Source organism: Perognathus longimembris, chromosome 8 (assembly GCF_023159225.1).
Source record: "Perognathus longimembris pacificus isolate PPM17 chromosome 8, ASM2315922v1, whole genome shotgun sequence".
Taxonomy (NCBI): domain Eukaryota; kingdom Metazoa; phylum Chordata; class Mammalia; order Rodentia; family Heteromyidae; genus Perognathus; species Perognathus longimembris.
In genome coordinates, this window is record NC_063168.1 from 34,487,673 (window position 1) to 34,504,521 (window position 16,849).

At 38.2% G+C, this 16,849-nt stretch overlaps 1 protein-coding gene across 6 annotated transcripts in view; it reads left to right on the forward strand.

The window, feature by feature from the left end:
- Positions 1 to 16,849, forward strand: part of Pus10 (pseudouridine synthase 10) — an 80,708-nt gene that overhangs the window by 35,973 nt on the left and 27,886 nt on the right. For 4 of the 6 annotated variants that reach the window (XM_048352865.1, XM_048352862.1, XM_048352864.1 and 1 more), the window contains 5 exons: positions 3,915 to 3,949; positions 7,558 to 7,669; positions 10,677 to 10,738; positions 10,995 to 11,040; positions 15,187 to 15,251. In XM_048352865.1, the coding sequence (XP_048208822.1) occupies positions 3,915 to 3,949; positions 7,558 to 7,669; positions 10,677 to 10,738; positions 10,995 to 11,040; positions 15,187 to 15,251 (320 nt within the window). Of the gene's footprint in view, positions 1 to 3,914; positions 3,950 to 5,390; positions 5,395 to 7,557; positions 7,670 to 10,676; positions 10,739 to 10,994; positions 11,041 to 15,186; positions 15,252 to 16,849 lie in introns of those variants that run through there. The other 2 variants (XM_048352866.1, XM_048352867.1) reach the window with 2 other exon arrangements.

Sequence of the window (16,849 nt, forward strand, 5' to 3'; positions counted from 1 at the left end):
TAAAAATAAGAAAAATACGCTGAGCACCAGGGGCTCGTGCCTGTAATTCTACCTACTATGGAGGATGAGATCTGGAGAGTAGGGTTCAAAGGCCCTGTCAGGAAAGTCTGTGAGTCTCTTATCTCTAATTAACCATCCTGAAGTAGAGCTGAGTTCAAGTGGAACAATGGTCCCCTCTGCTATATTATTGCTGTTGTTATTATTATTACTATTCTCACACACTTTCCACTCATTCTGTGTCCTCTTTTTACTGTATTTTGGTATCTTAAGGCTTGTTTACTTTGTTCTATCTCTTTGTATTTTAAGTCTAACACCTGCATATTGGGGAGACTCTGGGCCTGGGCTCTTTCCCTGAGCTCTTCAGCTCAAGGCTAGCACTCTACCACTTGAGCCATAGTGCCACTTGTGGTTTTCTGGTGGTTAATTACAGGTAAGAGTCTCATGGACTTTCCTGCCTGAGCTGGCTTTGAACTGCCATCTTCAGATCTCAGCCCCTGAGTAGCTAGGATTACAGGCATGAGCCACTGGCACCCAGGATGGTAGATGATTATCTATTTCAGCTTGGAATTCTAAATTCAAAGCTGGGTGCTGGGGCTAAGAATGTGATGTAGTAGTAGAGTGCTTGCCTAGCACTCAGGAAGCCCTGGGTTGGATTGCCTAGTACCACATAAACAAAAAAGCCAGAAGTGGTGCTGTGGCTCAAGTGGTAGAGTGCTAGCCTTGAGCAAAAAGATGCTCAGGGCTAGTGCCCACGCCGTGAGTTTCATAGCCTTAGAACTGGCAAAACAAAAACAAACAAACAAAAACTGGCACTGGTGGCTCACAACTGTCATCCTAGCTACTCAGGAGGCTGAGATCTGAGGATCATGGTTTGAAACCAGCCTAAGCAGAAAAGTCTGTGAGACTCTTATCTTAATAAACTACTCAGAAAAGCCAGAAGTAGTGCTGTGCATCAAGTGGTAGAGCACTAACCTTGAACACATAGAAGCTCAGGGACAGTGACCAGGCCCTGAGTTCAAGTGCCAGGACTGAAAAAAAAAAATCCTAAATTCAAGAGACCTTCTTGTCTATAGTGTGTGTGTGTGTGTGTGTGTGTGTCTGTGTGTCTGTCTGTCTGTCTGTCTGTCTGTGTGTCTGTCTGTGTGCCTGTGCCTGTGTCTGTGTTTCTTAGTGTTACCAGAGTACATTTTAGCAAGCAGTTTTTCAACTGCCCCACTTAGAACTTGCCTACATTTTTCAAGTAAAGACAGAGTCCAGATTAAATTTTGTGGTTCTAGAATTTTCAGGAGATGACATACTTCCTCTGCTATCAAATTTGATTAAACTGTGCAATTTTAATGCCTCTTGGTTCTATTTGGAGGAAGAATTTAATTGCTCACTTTAGAGAACATTTTTTTTCCCACTGATAAAGGAACAGAACATTTATTAAGATTATCTTGGTGACCTGAAAGGGAGAAATATACCTCTTTTTCTTGGCAGAAGCAGGTCCAAGGCATTATTAGCATGTGGTAAAAATTGAATAATTGAGCAATACTGACTTCTTTGGGATTCAGCTGTCTAGCCCTTGCTGTGTGATTAGTTCTTTCCAACCTGCTGGCATTCCTGAGCAGGGAGCCTGCAGAGGATTATTAGCAAGGAAAAACCCTTTAGCAAGTCTCAGGTATTGAAGACATTCCACTTAATTTCATGTTACATGTAGCTATCTGGGTTCCCTTGGCAACCTCTCGTTCTGCCCTACTTTGTAATCAGAGAATGGCAGGATATGTTGCACTCTTGATCACATCACCTATAAAAGTTTGCCTCAATAGAGGAAACAAAAGGACATTAAAATGTATAGAAGAGTCAGGCACAGTGGCTCAGGCCTGTAATCCCAGCTACTTGAGAGGCAAAGATCAAGTGATCATGGTTAGAGGCCATCCTGGGCATGAAAGTTGGTGAGAGTACATTTCAACCAAGGCCTGGGCACAGTGGTTTGCACCTGACAATCTATCAACAAAGGGAAGCACAAATAGGAGGATTGCAGTCCAGATCAGCCTAGGCATAAAGTTAGATCCTGTCTTTAAAAAAAAAAAAAAAAGCAAAATGGGGCTGGAGGAGTAGCTTAAGTGGCTAGCCACCTGCTCAGCAAGTGTGAGACCATGACTTCAAAGTCCAGAACTGCCAAAAAAGTACAGAGGAGTTTGAAGTTTCTTCAAAAAGGTAGTTCTGGCAGCGTGCTAGAGGCTCATGCCTGTAATCATAGCTACACAGAAGGTTGAGATCTGATGGCAGTTCAAAGCCAACCAGGGCAGGAAAGTCTGTGAGACTCTTCTCTCCAATAAACTACTCAGAAAAAGCCATAAGTAGCGCTGTGGCTCAAGTGGTAGAACACTAACAACACACTTGAGCCAGAGTGCCACTTCTGGCTGTTTTCTATATATGTGGTTCTGGGGAATCAAACCCAGGGCTTCATGTATGTGAGGCAAACACTCTTGCCACTAGGCCATATTCCCAGCCCTAATTCACTTAACGTTTCTGAATGATCCTGTCTTCAAAAGTCTCTAGTGCCCTGCTTGTCACTTGCTTATTGAAAAGAACTAGAGTGTACATACATAGCATATGCATATATTAAGTCATATCTTGTAATGGATGTGCCTGGCCATTTCTTTGACATCTAAAAGTAGAGACCACATATATAGTATTATAGACTTATAAGTGCATGTTCCTGTCATGTTCACAAGTACTGTGTGTATACTCTTCTAATTTGAAATCTGTGGGAGTCTAAAGGAAAATGGAGAAATCTAAGTGGCATACATTAGCTATACAAAGCATTTTATGTTATTTTCATTAATTCTCATAACAACTGGGATTGTAATGTTATCTTCAGTCTAATTCTCCTTCTCTCTCTCCTCTTCCCTCCCCCCTCCTGTCCTCTTCCCTCTTTTCTTTCCTTTCTCCCTTTCTCCATCTCTCCCTCCCATTTTTCCCCCTTCCCTGCCTTCTTTCCTTCTGTTTTTTTTCTGCCCTTCCTTGAACTGGGAATTAAAGTCAGGGCCTTGTACTAGGCTGATGATTTACCATTTGAGCCATACCTCAGACCCTTTTTGCACCACTGATTTTCAAGGTGAAGTTTTACTTTATACCCAGGCTGGCCCGAGCTGGGGTTCTCCTACTTGTGCTTCCTCATATTTTTGAGGATGACACACTCTTGCCACTGCACCAAGCCATAATGCTTTCCTGATACCTAGGACAACAGGCTTGTGCCACTGTGTCCAGCCTTGGTTGAGGTGGAGTCGCAGGAATTTTATGCCTGCAGTGACATCAGACTGATTCCCCTGATCTTGGCCTTCCAAGTAGCTAGGGTAATAGGCTTGAGCCACACCATACAAGCCTTGTTAGTATTTTGTTTGCTTTATGATGTATTTAGCTTCGCTTTTGTTGTAAATCAAAGTGAGTTGGAGGCATTAGTACATTTAACTCCTGAACATGCAAGTGTGAATATTATGAGCTAGGTAAAGTTAAAAATACTTCACCCTATTAACAACAACAAAAAAGCTAGAGCCTTCAATTTTATGTTTTGAATAGTAGGTACCTAGTCACTTTGGACTTTTCCTCTATGAAATAATTTGTTATCTTAAAAGATATTAAGCTAGCTCTGTTAAAAATCACTGTAAGAGTGACTTCTAGCTCTCACTAGTGAGAGAATGGGGGGTACCCCTTGAATTTCTAGGACACAGCAAGTCAGCATTGCAAAGTGAATCTTACCTTGCTTTTTATTTGAAGTGAATCTGTGATCATTGCAACATCCTAACACTGTCGTTTGAAGGAGAGTTTGATTAGCAATTTAGCTAAACACTGGGTAATGGTATTGGAACTTAATTTAACACTGAACATTTTTCTCCTTTTCTTTCTGGGTGTGACTAAATTGCCTCCAGCATGCTGTGTGGTTGCGGGTAAAACAGGAAATGGGGTAAGTAACTTGCATAGTTACCATCATTTAAATATAAATTGCCTGATTTTAAAGTACTTTTAATATTCTTTTTTTTTTTTTTTTACTAAACTCACTACTAGAGAAGTTGCAAAAGGAAATAATTTTTATTGTAACACTTTAAAGTGTCAGCCTTATTCTGGTAGGTAAGTTGGTAGCATATTAGTAATATGTTAAAGTAGATTCATGTTTTGTTTGTATAGATTTACTATCTATGTAAACATAGGTATTGGGCACTTACATATATAATTTGGGAGTTTATCATAAGATAGAATTTTTTTCATTGGTATTAGGAACTAAATAATAAAACTAGGCCATAAAAAGAGAAAAGTAAAATTTTAGTTAAGGCAGAACAATGAATGTATTCACAAATAACACATAGGAAAAGTAAACTTACAAACTTAGTTGAAATCTTTGGAGGTCAGATGTGGTTTGCAATTTCGAATTTTTGGATTTTAGGACTATAATATGATACTAACTATAAGATAAAACACTCCTTTTTAAGGATGATACTGTGTAATTAAACATTAATATTTCTGCAATGAAACATAAGAATATTCACAGTGAGTTTGGTAAATGAACCAAATAGCCTCATGTGTTCAAATCAGGATTTAGTTTGCAACTGAGCTTAAAAATAACTTTTAATTCTTCAGAGAAGATTTTAAACTAAAATTTCTGTACCATATAAAAAGGCCATGCAGGGGCTGGGAATGTGGCTTAGCGGTAGAGTGCTTGCCTAGCATGCACGAAGCTGTGGGTTTGATTCCTCAGCACCACATAAACAGAAAAAGCTGGAAGTGGCGCTGTGGCTCTAGTGGTAGAGTGCTAGCCTTGACCAAAAAGAAGCTAGGGACAGTGCTTAGGCCCTGAGTCCAAGCCCTAGGACTGGCAAAAAAAAAAAAAAAAAAAAAAGGCATGTGAAGGCTCTGGTGGCTCACACCTATAATCTTCGCCATTTAGGAGGCTGAGATCTGAGGATCATAAGCCAGCTGGGGCAGAAAAGTCCATGAGACTCATCTCCACTAAACTACTCAGAAAAATCTGGAAGTAGTACTGTGGCTCGAAGTGATAGAATGCTAGCCTTGAGCAAAAGAGCTCAGGGATAATACCCAGGCCTTTAGTTCAAGGCCTATGACCAACAAAAAAACAAGGTCATATGATTGTTGGAGGTTCCTTTATTCTTTGCTGAGAAAACTCTAGAAGCATAGATTTCTATGTTAGAAGGTCATTCTTTGTTGTTATTTATATAAAAAAGTAATTAATTTTCTGTTTTATTTTGTAGTTCATACTTGCACTTTTCTTTCTTTTTTTTTTTTTTTGCCAGCCCTGGGCCTTGGACTCAGGGCCTGAGCACTGTCCCTGGCTTCTTTTTGCTCAAGGCTAGCACTCTGCCACTTGAACCACAGCGCCACTTCTGGCCATTTTCTGTATATGTAGTGCTGAGGAATTGAACCCAGGGCTTCATGTATATGAGGCAAGCACTCTTGCCACTAGGCCATATCCCTAGCCCTCATACCTGCACTTTTCAAAGAGTAATAATAACTACATATTTATCAAAAGTTTGGTGGTTTAATTCAGTTTTATTAAATTAATCTTATGGTTGTGGCATTATAGCATAATTTGATCCTATATTTTAAGAAAATTCTTCCCATGGTAAGGACACATTTTTCCTGATTGTTTTTAGTTTGCACTCATGTTGCTTGTGAGTTACTATTTTTAATCTGTACCAAAAGGTTTTAAATTATGGTCAGTTTCTTTGGAGAACTTGATTCAAATAGGAACACCGGGGGAAAAATGTGGGACACTATTCTTTTCCTTCACTGCCCTTAGTTCATTAGAGGTTGAAAGGCTCACATAAGAATTTCCATCAAAGAATTGATTCTTTAATTTAGAGACAGAGAAAAAAGCAATTGCCTTAGACATTATGGTTCATCTTTTCTTTAGAATGGTGATTGTGTTATATCTGCAACAAAAGTGATTTCAAGTGACATTCTCATTAGAAGTTACCTGACAGAAAGGAAAGGCAGTTACTAAATATTAAATGTAGACTGCATTTATTTTTGTGATTGCTAATCCCTCTAAATGACAGTCAGATATATGCCAAGAGCCTCTGTGAAGACATTTTCCCCAATTACATTTAAAAAGTTAATAACACATTTTGCATTTTAGAATTGGAACACTGACATCTTAAGTACTGGTATTTGTAATAAGATCTCCCATCTATTAACCCTTTTCTTTGGCTTTTTAATCTGTAGGAGAAAAGTGTTTGTGCTTGCAGGTTTTTTTTTAAAAACTGGACTAACATGCTGGACATATATTTAAAAATACTATGATCTAAAACAGCAATTTTCTTAATCGTAGAGTGGATTATTGGGATTAATTTTGGTATAACTTTGAATGCTAAAGTCTAAATAATTTTTACAGTAGTAGTTTCCATTCTTCTGTTTTTTGGTTTCAACCTTTAACTCTTTAAAATATATTCTGAAAGAATATGTGCTTATGTAAAAATGTACTTTTAGCTGCAATGTTAGTTTATGCAAGTATCATTAAACTGTTGATTCAATATCAAGGTAGTCTTAAAATACCTAAATGTTTCTAAAATAAGTTCTTGAATGTAGAGAAGTATACTTATCTGTCAAATATTATTTCTCTGGATGTTTCACTATAATCCCAAGACTTGAAAGCACCCTCAGTTATAGTTTTGACTGGATTTAGAATGGGAGCAACTGTTTTTTAATTTGTATTTTTAGAGGGACAATATTCGTTGTATTCTTTTTCAGATTGGTTGAATAATTTAATCATTTGCTAAGCTACATTTTAATTTGTAACCTACAGTTATATTCTATAAATAGGCATAAAGCTGATAAGAAGCCTAATTAGTTAATGATATGGGTTTGTCAGAAATATCACAATTTCTCAACAGTAAAATAGTTTTAGTCATATCATGCCATGTTTTTCTTTTCTTTTACTTCAGTTTCTTTTCTGTCACAACTTTAGGCTATAAACTAAAACCATATTTCAGAATGGGGACTTCCCAAATGGTTATATTGTCTCACAAGTAGATTTTAGAGGAATGTGAAGTCTTTACTCGGACATCATAAAGTATATTACATTGAGAAGCATATCATAGTATTATTACTTCAGGATTTAATATTTCTTCTGTAACAATAAAGAAAAAATACAGCTTTTATAATGATTTCTCAAGAGTAACCCTCATTTTCAGGGGAGGAAGAGATTCACCATTGAGGTGATTCCTGTAGTAGATAGTTTTATGGCTTCTGAGCAATAAGCAATTACCTTTTTCCCTTTCCAGTATGTATAAATCCTGGAACCTATAAATCTAGCTCAGAAAAACACATTAGTGTGCTTTTGTCATTGAATCTTTAAGAAATGTTTTACATACCATCTAAAAGGTGGTTTCTTGATTTCCTTGGACAACAGGTCTATGATGTAGAGAATTTTCGTTTGCTTTATTCTCTGCTTTTTTAATCACATAAACTTAACAGTATTTTAAAATAATTACATAACTTCTTGCCTTTGATAGAAAAAGTAACATTTCTCATGTTAGTAAATTAATTTTTGTTATTCAGAAAGCAGAGTCTGTCGCTGGGAAGAACTGATACAGTTCAGCTAAAAGAAGCTTACAAATGGATAACTCACCCCCTGTTTTCAGAGGAACTGGGCGTTCCCATTGATGGAAAGGTATTGAGTCATAGCATTGTTAAGTCTATTCTTTAGTTTTATTAGTTTTACTTTATCATATGGCAGAGTTTTGCTTTGGCCAAAATAGTCTTCTTTTTAAATAATTCAGTAAAGGATCTCTAAGCTCTAAAAATGTCTTAAATTGAGGTTAAAACCCTTTTATCTTTTTCTCCAAATATTTCTTTGTGATCCAAACACTTATGAGTGTAACATGAGTGTTACGCTCTTGGTCTTAAAAGGTTAGAAATGAGTCTTTGCCTTTAGCATGTTTATGGTTTAATTGGAGGAGCAGATATTCTGCTACATATTAATATGTAAATAACTGAGCAAGTATAGATTCTACTCTGGACTATTTAAGTTGAATTTACCTGTGGCTAATCTTGGCTTTGGATACATAGATGGCACCAATTTAAATACAGTGAGAATGGACCCAATTCACTCTACCTTATGGGTATCTCAAATCCTTCTGTTTACTTTCAAGGGGAAGGGGAGATTGCCTTTGAAACCAGAAAACTTAGTCACTTTTTTTTTTGCCAGTCCTGGGCCTTGGACTCAGGGCTGGAGCACCGTCCCTGGCTTCTTTTTGCTCAAGGCTAGCACTCTGCCACTTGAGCCACAGTACCACGTCTGGCCTTTTCTATATATGTGGTGCTGAGGAATAGAACCTAGGGCTTCATGTATACGAGGCAAGCACTCTTGCCACTAGGCCTTATTCCCAGCCTCTCACTTTCTTAATTCTAGAAAAGACCTTATCTTAGTCTTTGGAATGGCTTGAATTTCAGGGAAAGCTTACCATATTTCCAGATGTAAAAACAAGACATACCCCAGCTCATCTTAAACTAGTTTAATAGGCCGACCTATGTACATCATCATTCTGAAATCCCATGAATATTACATTCATGCCTATTCAAGTAAAAGTGTTTTTAAACCATTTCAACTTATGTACATCTATTTCTTTCTGTTAGTAGGAGTAAACTGTGACTGTCCTTTGAACTGAATACTAAGAGAACAGAGAACAAAACCATAGAGAGTATGAGGTGGAAATGAGGTAATGAAAGTACTTTGGAAATAAGACAAGTCACTAATGCAAAGTATTTTTACCTCAAATTTCATTTTAAAGCACACATCATTTTACACAGTTTGAGAATAGAAAATAGAAAACAGAAGATGAAATAGTGGCTTAATGGATTTCAACTGAATTAAGTTTTCTTTAATAGGACATGTGTGATTCATTTTAGTTTTATTTTGTAGGTTAGACAAGGAGCAAAAGAAAGCTATTTATTATTGTGATTCTAGAGTAGATAATAGACTTACTAATCATCCAGGGAACTTAGTATTCACAGAACTTAATAAATATAAAACTTAAAAAAGATAAATTGCAACAAAGTATGTCATTTAGATTTTCCAAGGTGGAGGGTAGTTTTTGGTGTTGTTCTTTGTTTGTTTTTGTGTTGACTTTGGGACTAGGTGCTGTTCCTTAGCTTTTTCTGCTCAAGGCCGGCACTCTACCATTTGAGCCACAGTCCTACCTCTGGCATTTTGCTGGTTAATTGGAGATAAGAGTCTCATGGATTTTTCCTGCTTGGGCTGGCATCCAATTGCAATCCTCAGATTCTAGCCTCTTAAGTAAGTAGCAAGGATTACAGGTGTGAGCCAGCTATGCCTGGCTTAATGTGGAGTTTTGTGTATTCCTAAAAGAGGTTCAAGTATATGGCTTATGAAAGTTTGCTTTTATGTTTTTGGAGGTTTTTTATTTTTCGTGTTTTTTGGGTGCTCAAGATTAGTAGTGGTCTACCACTTGAGCCAAACCTATTCACTTCCAGCTTTTTGGTGGTTAATTGGAAATAAGAGTCTCATGAAGTTTTTCCACCTGGGCTGAATTTGAACTACAGTCCTCAGATTTCAGCTTCCTGAATAGCTGGGATTGGTGCCTGGTGAAAATTAGCTTTTTTGATGTGTAAGAATACTCAGTGTTCCACTCTGGCTTTTTGGTGGTTAATTGGAGATAAGAGTCTTACAGACTTTCCTGCCCAGCCTGGTTTCAAACTATGATCCTTATATCTCAGCCTCCTGAACAGCTAGGATTATAGGTGTGAGATACTGGTGCCCAGCTCATTATAATTATTTTTGTACGTGTGTGCCAGTCCTGGGGCTTGAACTCTGGGGTCTGGGCTCTTCCTGAGCTTTTGTGCTCAAGGCTAGTGCGCTACCATTTGAGCCACAGCTGCACTTCTAGCTTTTTGTGATTGCCTGTGCTGGCTTCAAACCGTGATCCTTAGATTGTGTGAGCTGCTGGCACCTGGCTAACAATTTTCAGTACTACAAAAATTTTCTTAAGCTTTTCTGACAATCTTTACAGTTGAAATATGTCTGTGAAATAAGATTAAATAATCAACTTTTTTCAAAAGTATATGTACTATCTCAAAAATATATATTCATAAAAATGGCCAGAGAAATATGCTAAATTGTTCATCGTTTTATCTAGGTAGTGTGGGATTGAAAACTCATTTGATTTGATTTGACTAGTTTATAATTTGGAGGGATCAAGTTTTTAGTAAAGTTTATTTTAAAAACGTTGAGCACTTGAAAAATAAACTTTATACAGAGTTTCTAAGGATGTGAATATAATGATTTTTTTGCCTTATTCCAGTCATAGTATTAATAGAATAGTTTGTTTCTTGAAGTTATCTCTTTCCACTTCCCCTAATTCACATTTGCCTTCATAGCTAATTTATATTTCTGTCCAAGAGTCATACAAATTTTAAAGTTTTATTTTGAAAGTTGTGTGGTAGTATCTCTTAGTGACTAAATTTTAGAAGTTAAAAAACCCTCCAGCTTTCCTTTAACACTGCCCTGTGAACAAGCTGACTTGTGAGCAGTAGTATTTCTAGTTTTTCTTGTCACTTTTTCTGAGCCAATCTTTGAGAGTTAATTTCTGTTTCCATTCATAAGTTGCTAGATGTTGGTTTCCTTTTGCTCATTTAAAAAGTGTCTTTCTAATTTTTAGAGCTTGTTTGAAGTGAGTGTGGTCTTTGCTCACCCAGAAACAGTTGAGGACTGCCACTTCCTGTAAGTTGCCACGTAAACATCACTGTCAGTTATGTAAAATTGTTAATGCTTTCTGTTTTCATGAAAATACTATTATTTCTCTTTCTAATGAGTGTTTTTCAGTACTCATCATGTCTTACTAGGTTTAGAAGGTGCCCTCTCACATAGGCACCTTAGGCGGGCCAGTATAGCTCACATGTTGAGTAAAGTATATTTGAATTATGTTTATCCCCAGATAACCTCATTAACATTTTATAATATTTGAATTTTATTTTAGTGGTGCAGTTTGCCCAGATTGTTTCAAGCCATCCAAAAACAAACAGGTAAGATAAAAAAAAATCTTTAAGTAGTTGTACATTGGAGTTGCCATCCAACAAAGTGGTTTATGAGTATCGTGCATCTTGATCAATGTCACCCCTTTTTTTTTTTTTTGGCCAGTCCTGGGCCTTGGACTCAGGGCCTGAGCACTGTCCCTGGCTTTTTCCCGCTCAAGGCTAGCGCTCTGCCACTTGAGCCACAGCGCCGCTTCTGGCCGTTTTCTGTATATGTGGTGCTGGGGAATCGAACCTAGGGCCTCGTGTATCCGAGGCAGGCACTCTTGCCACTAGGCTATATCCCCAGCCCAATGTCACCCCTTTTAATAGTCTCCCCCATCCTTCCTACCCTTCAGGTGAGAAGTTTTACATCTTACTTTTTGAGGGTGAATTTTGTCTGAGCTAAATATTCAAATTAACAGTAAAAAGATATGCATTTAAATGTGGCAAGTTGACTATACCAAGAATCAGTCTTCAAATATGTACATTTGCTATGTTTCTTTTTATGTTTTCAACTGTCAGCATCTTTGCCTCTGGGTAGAAGTCTTAGTATGAAAATCTCCTTGTGTTGTGTCAGTATCTGGGTTGTTCCTTTCACTGGTTCATAAAATTTAGAACCAGCATTTCACTGATAATACTATCAGTCATTTGGGAAGGTCAACTTGTAGTTTTTGGTTGGTTTTGATTTTGTTGCCAGTCCTGGGGCTTGAACTCAGGGCCTAAGCCCTGTCCCTGGCTTTTTTAGCTCAAGGCTAGCACTCTGCCACTTGAGCCACAGCACCACTTCTGGCTTTTTCTATTTATATGTGGTGCTGAGGAATCGAACCCAGGGCTTCATGTATATGAGATGAGCACTTTACCACTAGGCCATATTCCCAGCCCCAACTTGTAGTTTTTGATTTCCTAAATTACATCATCTAGGAAAATCCTTGGTATCAGCACTATTCCAGACTTTTGCCTATGAATTCCAGAAATTGGTGCTTTAAAGTCATAATCCAAAATAACTTATTTTATTTAGGATGGTCCTGAGTTAATACAGGTTGAATATCTTTTATTTAAGATGCTTGGGACAGAAATGTTTCAGATTTTTGAAATGTTTTAGATTTTGGAATTATTTATACAGCCTTTACTGGCTGAGTATCCAAAAATCTAGATTTTGGATTTTCAGATTAAGGAGTACTTTACCTATACAACTATTTAGGCTCCATTTGCAAAAATGTCCTTTTATTCATATTCTTTTTTCTGTCTAATGTCAGCTAGCTTCCAGTGTTAATGAACACATTTGTTAGTATGTACTTTGTGTGTGTGTATGTGTATGCACACGTGTGTGTGCGTGCACGTATGCTAATACTGGGGCTTAAAATCAAGGCCTCTGGTTCTTGTTCAGATTTTTTACTTATGGCTGGTATTCTAACATTTAAACCATGCTTCTATAGTCCTTCATTTTGTTGGTTAATTGGAGATGAGTCTTGTGGAACTTTTAGCCTGGGCTGGCTTTGACCTATAATCTTCATATCTCAGCCACCCTGAGTGGCTCACAAAATTGTGAGCCACTGGTGCCCAACTAGTATGTACTTTTTGTTAGTCATGGAGCTTGAACTCAGGGCATGGGCACTGTTTCTGAGCTCTTTTGCTCAAGACTAGTATTCTAGCATTTTGAGCCAAGCATCACTTCCGGTTTTCTGGTGGTTAATTGGAGATAAGAGTTTCATAGACTTTCCTGCCTACACTCGCTTTAAATCAAGATCCTCAGAACTCAGCCTCCTGAATAGTTAGGATTATAGGTGTGAGCTACCAGCACCTGGCTTAGTATGTAGTTTTTTTTTTTTGTTGTTGTTGTTTTTTGCCAGTCCTGGGCCTTGGACTCAGGGCCTGAGCACTGTCCCTGGCTTCTTTTTGCTCAAAGCTAGCACTCTGCCACTTGAGCCACAGTGCCACTTCTGGCCATTTTTTGTATGTGTGGTCCTGGGGAATTGAACCCAGGGCCTCATGTATATGAGGCAAGCACTCTTGCCACTAGGCCATATCCCCAGCCCCTAGTATGTAGTTTTAATACCTAGCATTATACTGGGACAACCAACCTTTCATGACCCAGTTATGTATTTTGTTTTAGACAGAGTCAGGTATTCCTCCAGTTTCCTTGTGGCTTTTAAAAAAGAGTTTATTGTCAACAGTGTTCTGTTTTGAATGATTATTGGGTCTTTTAGGACTAGCAGAATACTTTATATGGAAATAATCAGAAATGTAGACCAAGCCTAAAACAATTCTTCCTTCTCTGCTGTGTGTATGTGTGTGTGTGTGTGTGTGTGTGTGTGTGTGTGTGTGTGTGTGTGTCTGTGTCTGTGTCTATGTCTGTTTGTCTGTATTGGGGCTTGAACTCAGGGCCACAGGCTCTACTTGGCTTTTTTGCTCATATTTGGTTCTCTACCAGTTGAGTCACACCTCCCTGGGCTGACTCAGAATCATGATCATCAGATCTCAGCATATGGAGTAGCTAGGATTATAGGTATGAAACACTGGGGCCTGGCCTTTACTGCACTTTTATATCAAGGCATATTTAGAACAAGACTTCTGTTTGTTCAGCAACCTAAGGTTAATGGTTGACATTGCTCCAGTATGGAAGCAGCAGACCTGGGGGTTCCCATGGTTCTCAGTCCTTGCCCTTCTGCCTTTGTCAACTAAAGGATTAGACATCTTGGTACAACTGTAACTCTGTGCTTTGCCATACTAGTTGGGAAGCTCTATGGACATGACCTATAAAAAGTATTTGTATTGAAGATGTATTTTTATTTTTAGTTACATTTGGGAAGACATAATAGTGCCAACATCAGATAGGGAAAACATTTTCAAGGCGTATTAAATAGACATTACCACTTGTCAGTGAGAGATGTAGAGCTTCAAATATGGTTTCCATGCCTTGTGATGCCATATAAATAGTCACCTTTTTTTTTGGCCAGTCCTGGGGCTTGAACTCAGGGCTTGAGCACTGCCCCTGGCTTCTTTTTGCTCAAGGCTAGTACTCTACCACTTGAGCCACAGCGCCACCTCTGGCCTTTTCTATATATGTGGTGCTGAGGAATCAAACCCCGGGCTTTCATGTATATGAGGCAAGCACTCTACCACTAGGCTATATTCCCAGCCCTAGAGTGGCCTTTTGAGATTATTTCAGCCCTAAGATTTCATGTCTTCTTGAACAGGCACCTAATTTTCACTTTTGACCTTATGGTACCTTGTTAGAACTCCCTAGAGTAACCCTAGAATATGTTTTATATTATATGTTATATTATAATAGATTTGTGATAAATGGTTAAGATGTCTCGTTGTGTACTCCCTTTCAGTCACACACAATTTTTTTTTTTTTTTTTTGCCAGTCCTGGCCCTTGGACTCATGGCCTGAGCACTGTCCCTGGCTTCTTTTTGCTCAAGGCTAGCACTCTGCCACTTGAGCCACAGCACCACTTCTGGCTGTTTTCTATATACATGGTGCTGGGGAATCGAACCCAGGGCTTCATGTATACAAGGCGAGCACTCTTACCACTAGGCCATATTCCCAGCCCCACACATGATTTCTTAAAGAAGAAATAGCTGTGATTTATCATCGTAAGCAATGTATATATTCATGGATTAGTTCTGGTATGTAAGCTATAAGTGTGGTTTGTTGTTTTTGTTGTTATTGCTGATCCTGGGGCAACGTGTGGCTTTTTTATTAAAAACAGAAAATAGAGAAGGACATTGTTGTAGATGACTTTGTTTTCAGTATCGTGGATTGGCCTCTGATATCAAGAAGAAAAGGTGGATGCTTTAGTCTAAATTGCTGCTGAGGTCTAGGGGAAAAAGTTTAAAGCCCATTTCCTACAATGCCATCATTTTCATAGGTGAAGATTGGACTTTGAGAGGAGTGGACCAATCAGTAAAGGGACTTGTTTGGCCTTATCTACCTAGTACTATGGTCTTAGATCATTGAGGAGACGGGCTTGAGAGAGACTATGAGACTAACATTATAACATTATAACTTTACTTATTTTCTTCAGACTTAAGCATTTGTTACTACTAGGTCTATATAGTGATATAATATCCTCAGTCATGTTCTGTGTGCTCAGCTCTGATGTCTTTTTCAGGTGCTAAAATGTCTTTTTTTCATTTTACCTTATATAGTCGGTATTCACTAGAATGGCAGTTATGAAAGCTTTGAATAAAATAACAGAAGAAGATTTCCAAAAGTAAGTAGAAGTATAGAAAAAAGGAGACATCATGGAATTTGGGAATAAAGGGAATATTAGAGATAATTTCAATTGTGTATAAGAGAAGACTGAATGTATTCCGGGGGCCAGGATTGTGTCCTCATCATCTTTATATTACCAGTTCTTTGTGTAGTACTTGGCATGTCATGGTGTTCACATATGTGTGTCAAATAATATTTGAATTATGAATCAAGTCCAATTTCCTTATATTTTAGAAGAGGTTATTGATGTCCAGAGAAGGGAGTGAGTTGATTTGCCTAAGTTTTCAACTAGGTGATAGAGTGTGGGCCTCTGGTCAAGTGCTATTCCTCTTATATTTGCAAGTATTTCCATCTGCTCAGGAAAGATAAGGTGGCCCTGGAATGTCTTTACTTATAAGGGGATAGCATTGCCTGCTTATCAGGAAACCTGGCTCTAGCCTACTCTCTATGTGTTTTTTTTTTGCCAGTCCTGGGGCTTGAACTCCAGGCCTGCACTCTGTCCCTGAGCCTTTCTGTGCACAAGGCTAGAGCTCTACCACTTGAGCCACAGCACCACTTCTGGCTTTTTCTGATTATATGGTATTGAGGAATTGAACCCAGGGCTTCACACATGCTAGACAAGCACTCTACCACTAAGTCACATTCTCAGTCCTTAGTCTATTCTCTAATACCCACCTGAAATTGTGGGAAAGTCAATGATAGCATCATTGTTTTCTTTGAAAACATAAATGGTTAAAATATACTGAAATATAAGAAACTTTATAATTTTTAATGCATTTATTTTAAGATTTGTAAAATAAAAGATTACTGTAGTTATTGTTTCAGATCTTGCACAGATCTCAAGCAGTGATGTTAGGATGCCTTTACTGTCTTAAAAAGCATCTGTCTTATCAATGGAAATATTTTCATTAAATCTCAGAAAATAAAGACAGTTACTCTATATAAGCATATACAAGTTTCTGAGTTTCTAAGTGAAACTCTTTTTTTAAAGCATCTTGGGAAACCAGAGGAAAATTTCAAGCCACACTTTTAGCATTAAATCTTCATCTAGCTATTTATAGTAGACCACTGTTCCTGGAAATTCCTAGATGATAGGCAGATAATAAAGTTCTTTCCTGCCTTTCCTCAGTGAGATTGAAGTTACTTAGTTAAGAGGATATGTTAGCCACTTTCTTATATCTTTTTTTGTTTTATTTTGTTTTGGTTTTGTTTTGTTTTTGCCAGTCCTGGGCCTTGGACTCGGGGCCTGAGCACTGTCCCTGGCTTCTTTTTGCTCAAGGATAGCACTCTGCCACTTGAGCCACAGCGCCACTTCTGGCCATTTTCTATATATGTGGTGCTGGGGAATCGAACCCAGGGCTTGACGTATACGAAGCCAGTGCTCTTGCCACTAGGCCATCTTCCCAGCCCGACTAGCCGTTTTCTGTATATGTGGTGCTGGAGAATTGAACCCGGGGCTTCTTATATACCAGGCAAGCACTCTTGCCACTAGGCCATATCCCCAGCCCCACTTTCTTATATCTTTCTGGCTCTGTGGCCTAATTCCCAAGAACATAGCTGGAATGAGAAGGAAGAAAAGGGAAAACTAGTAGAGCT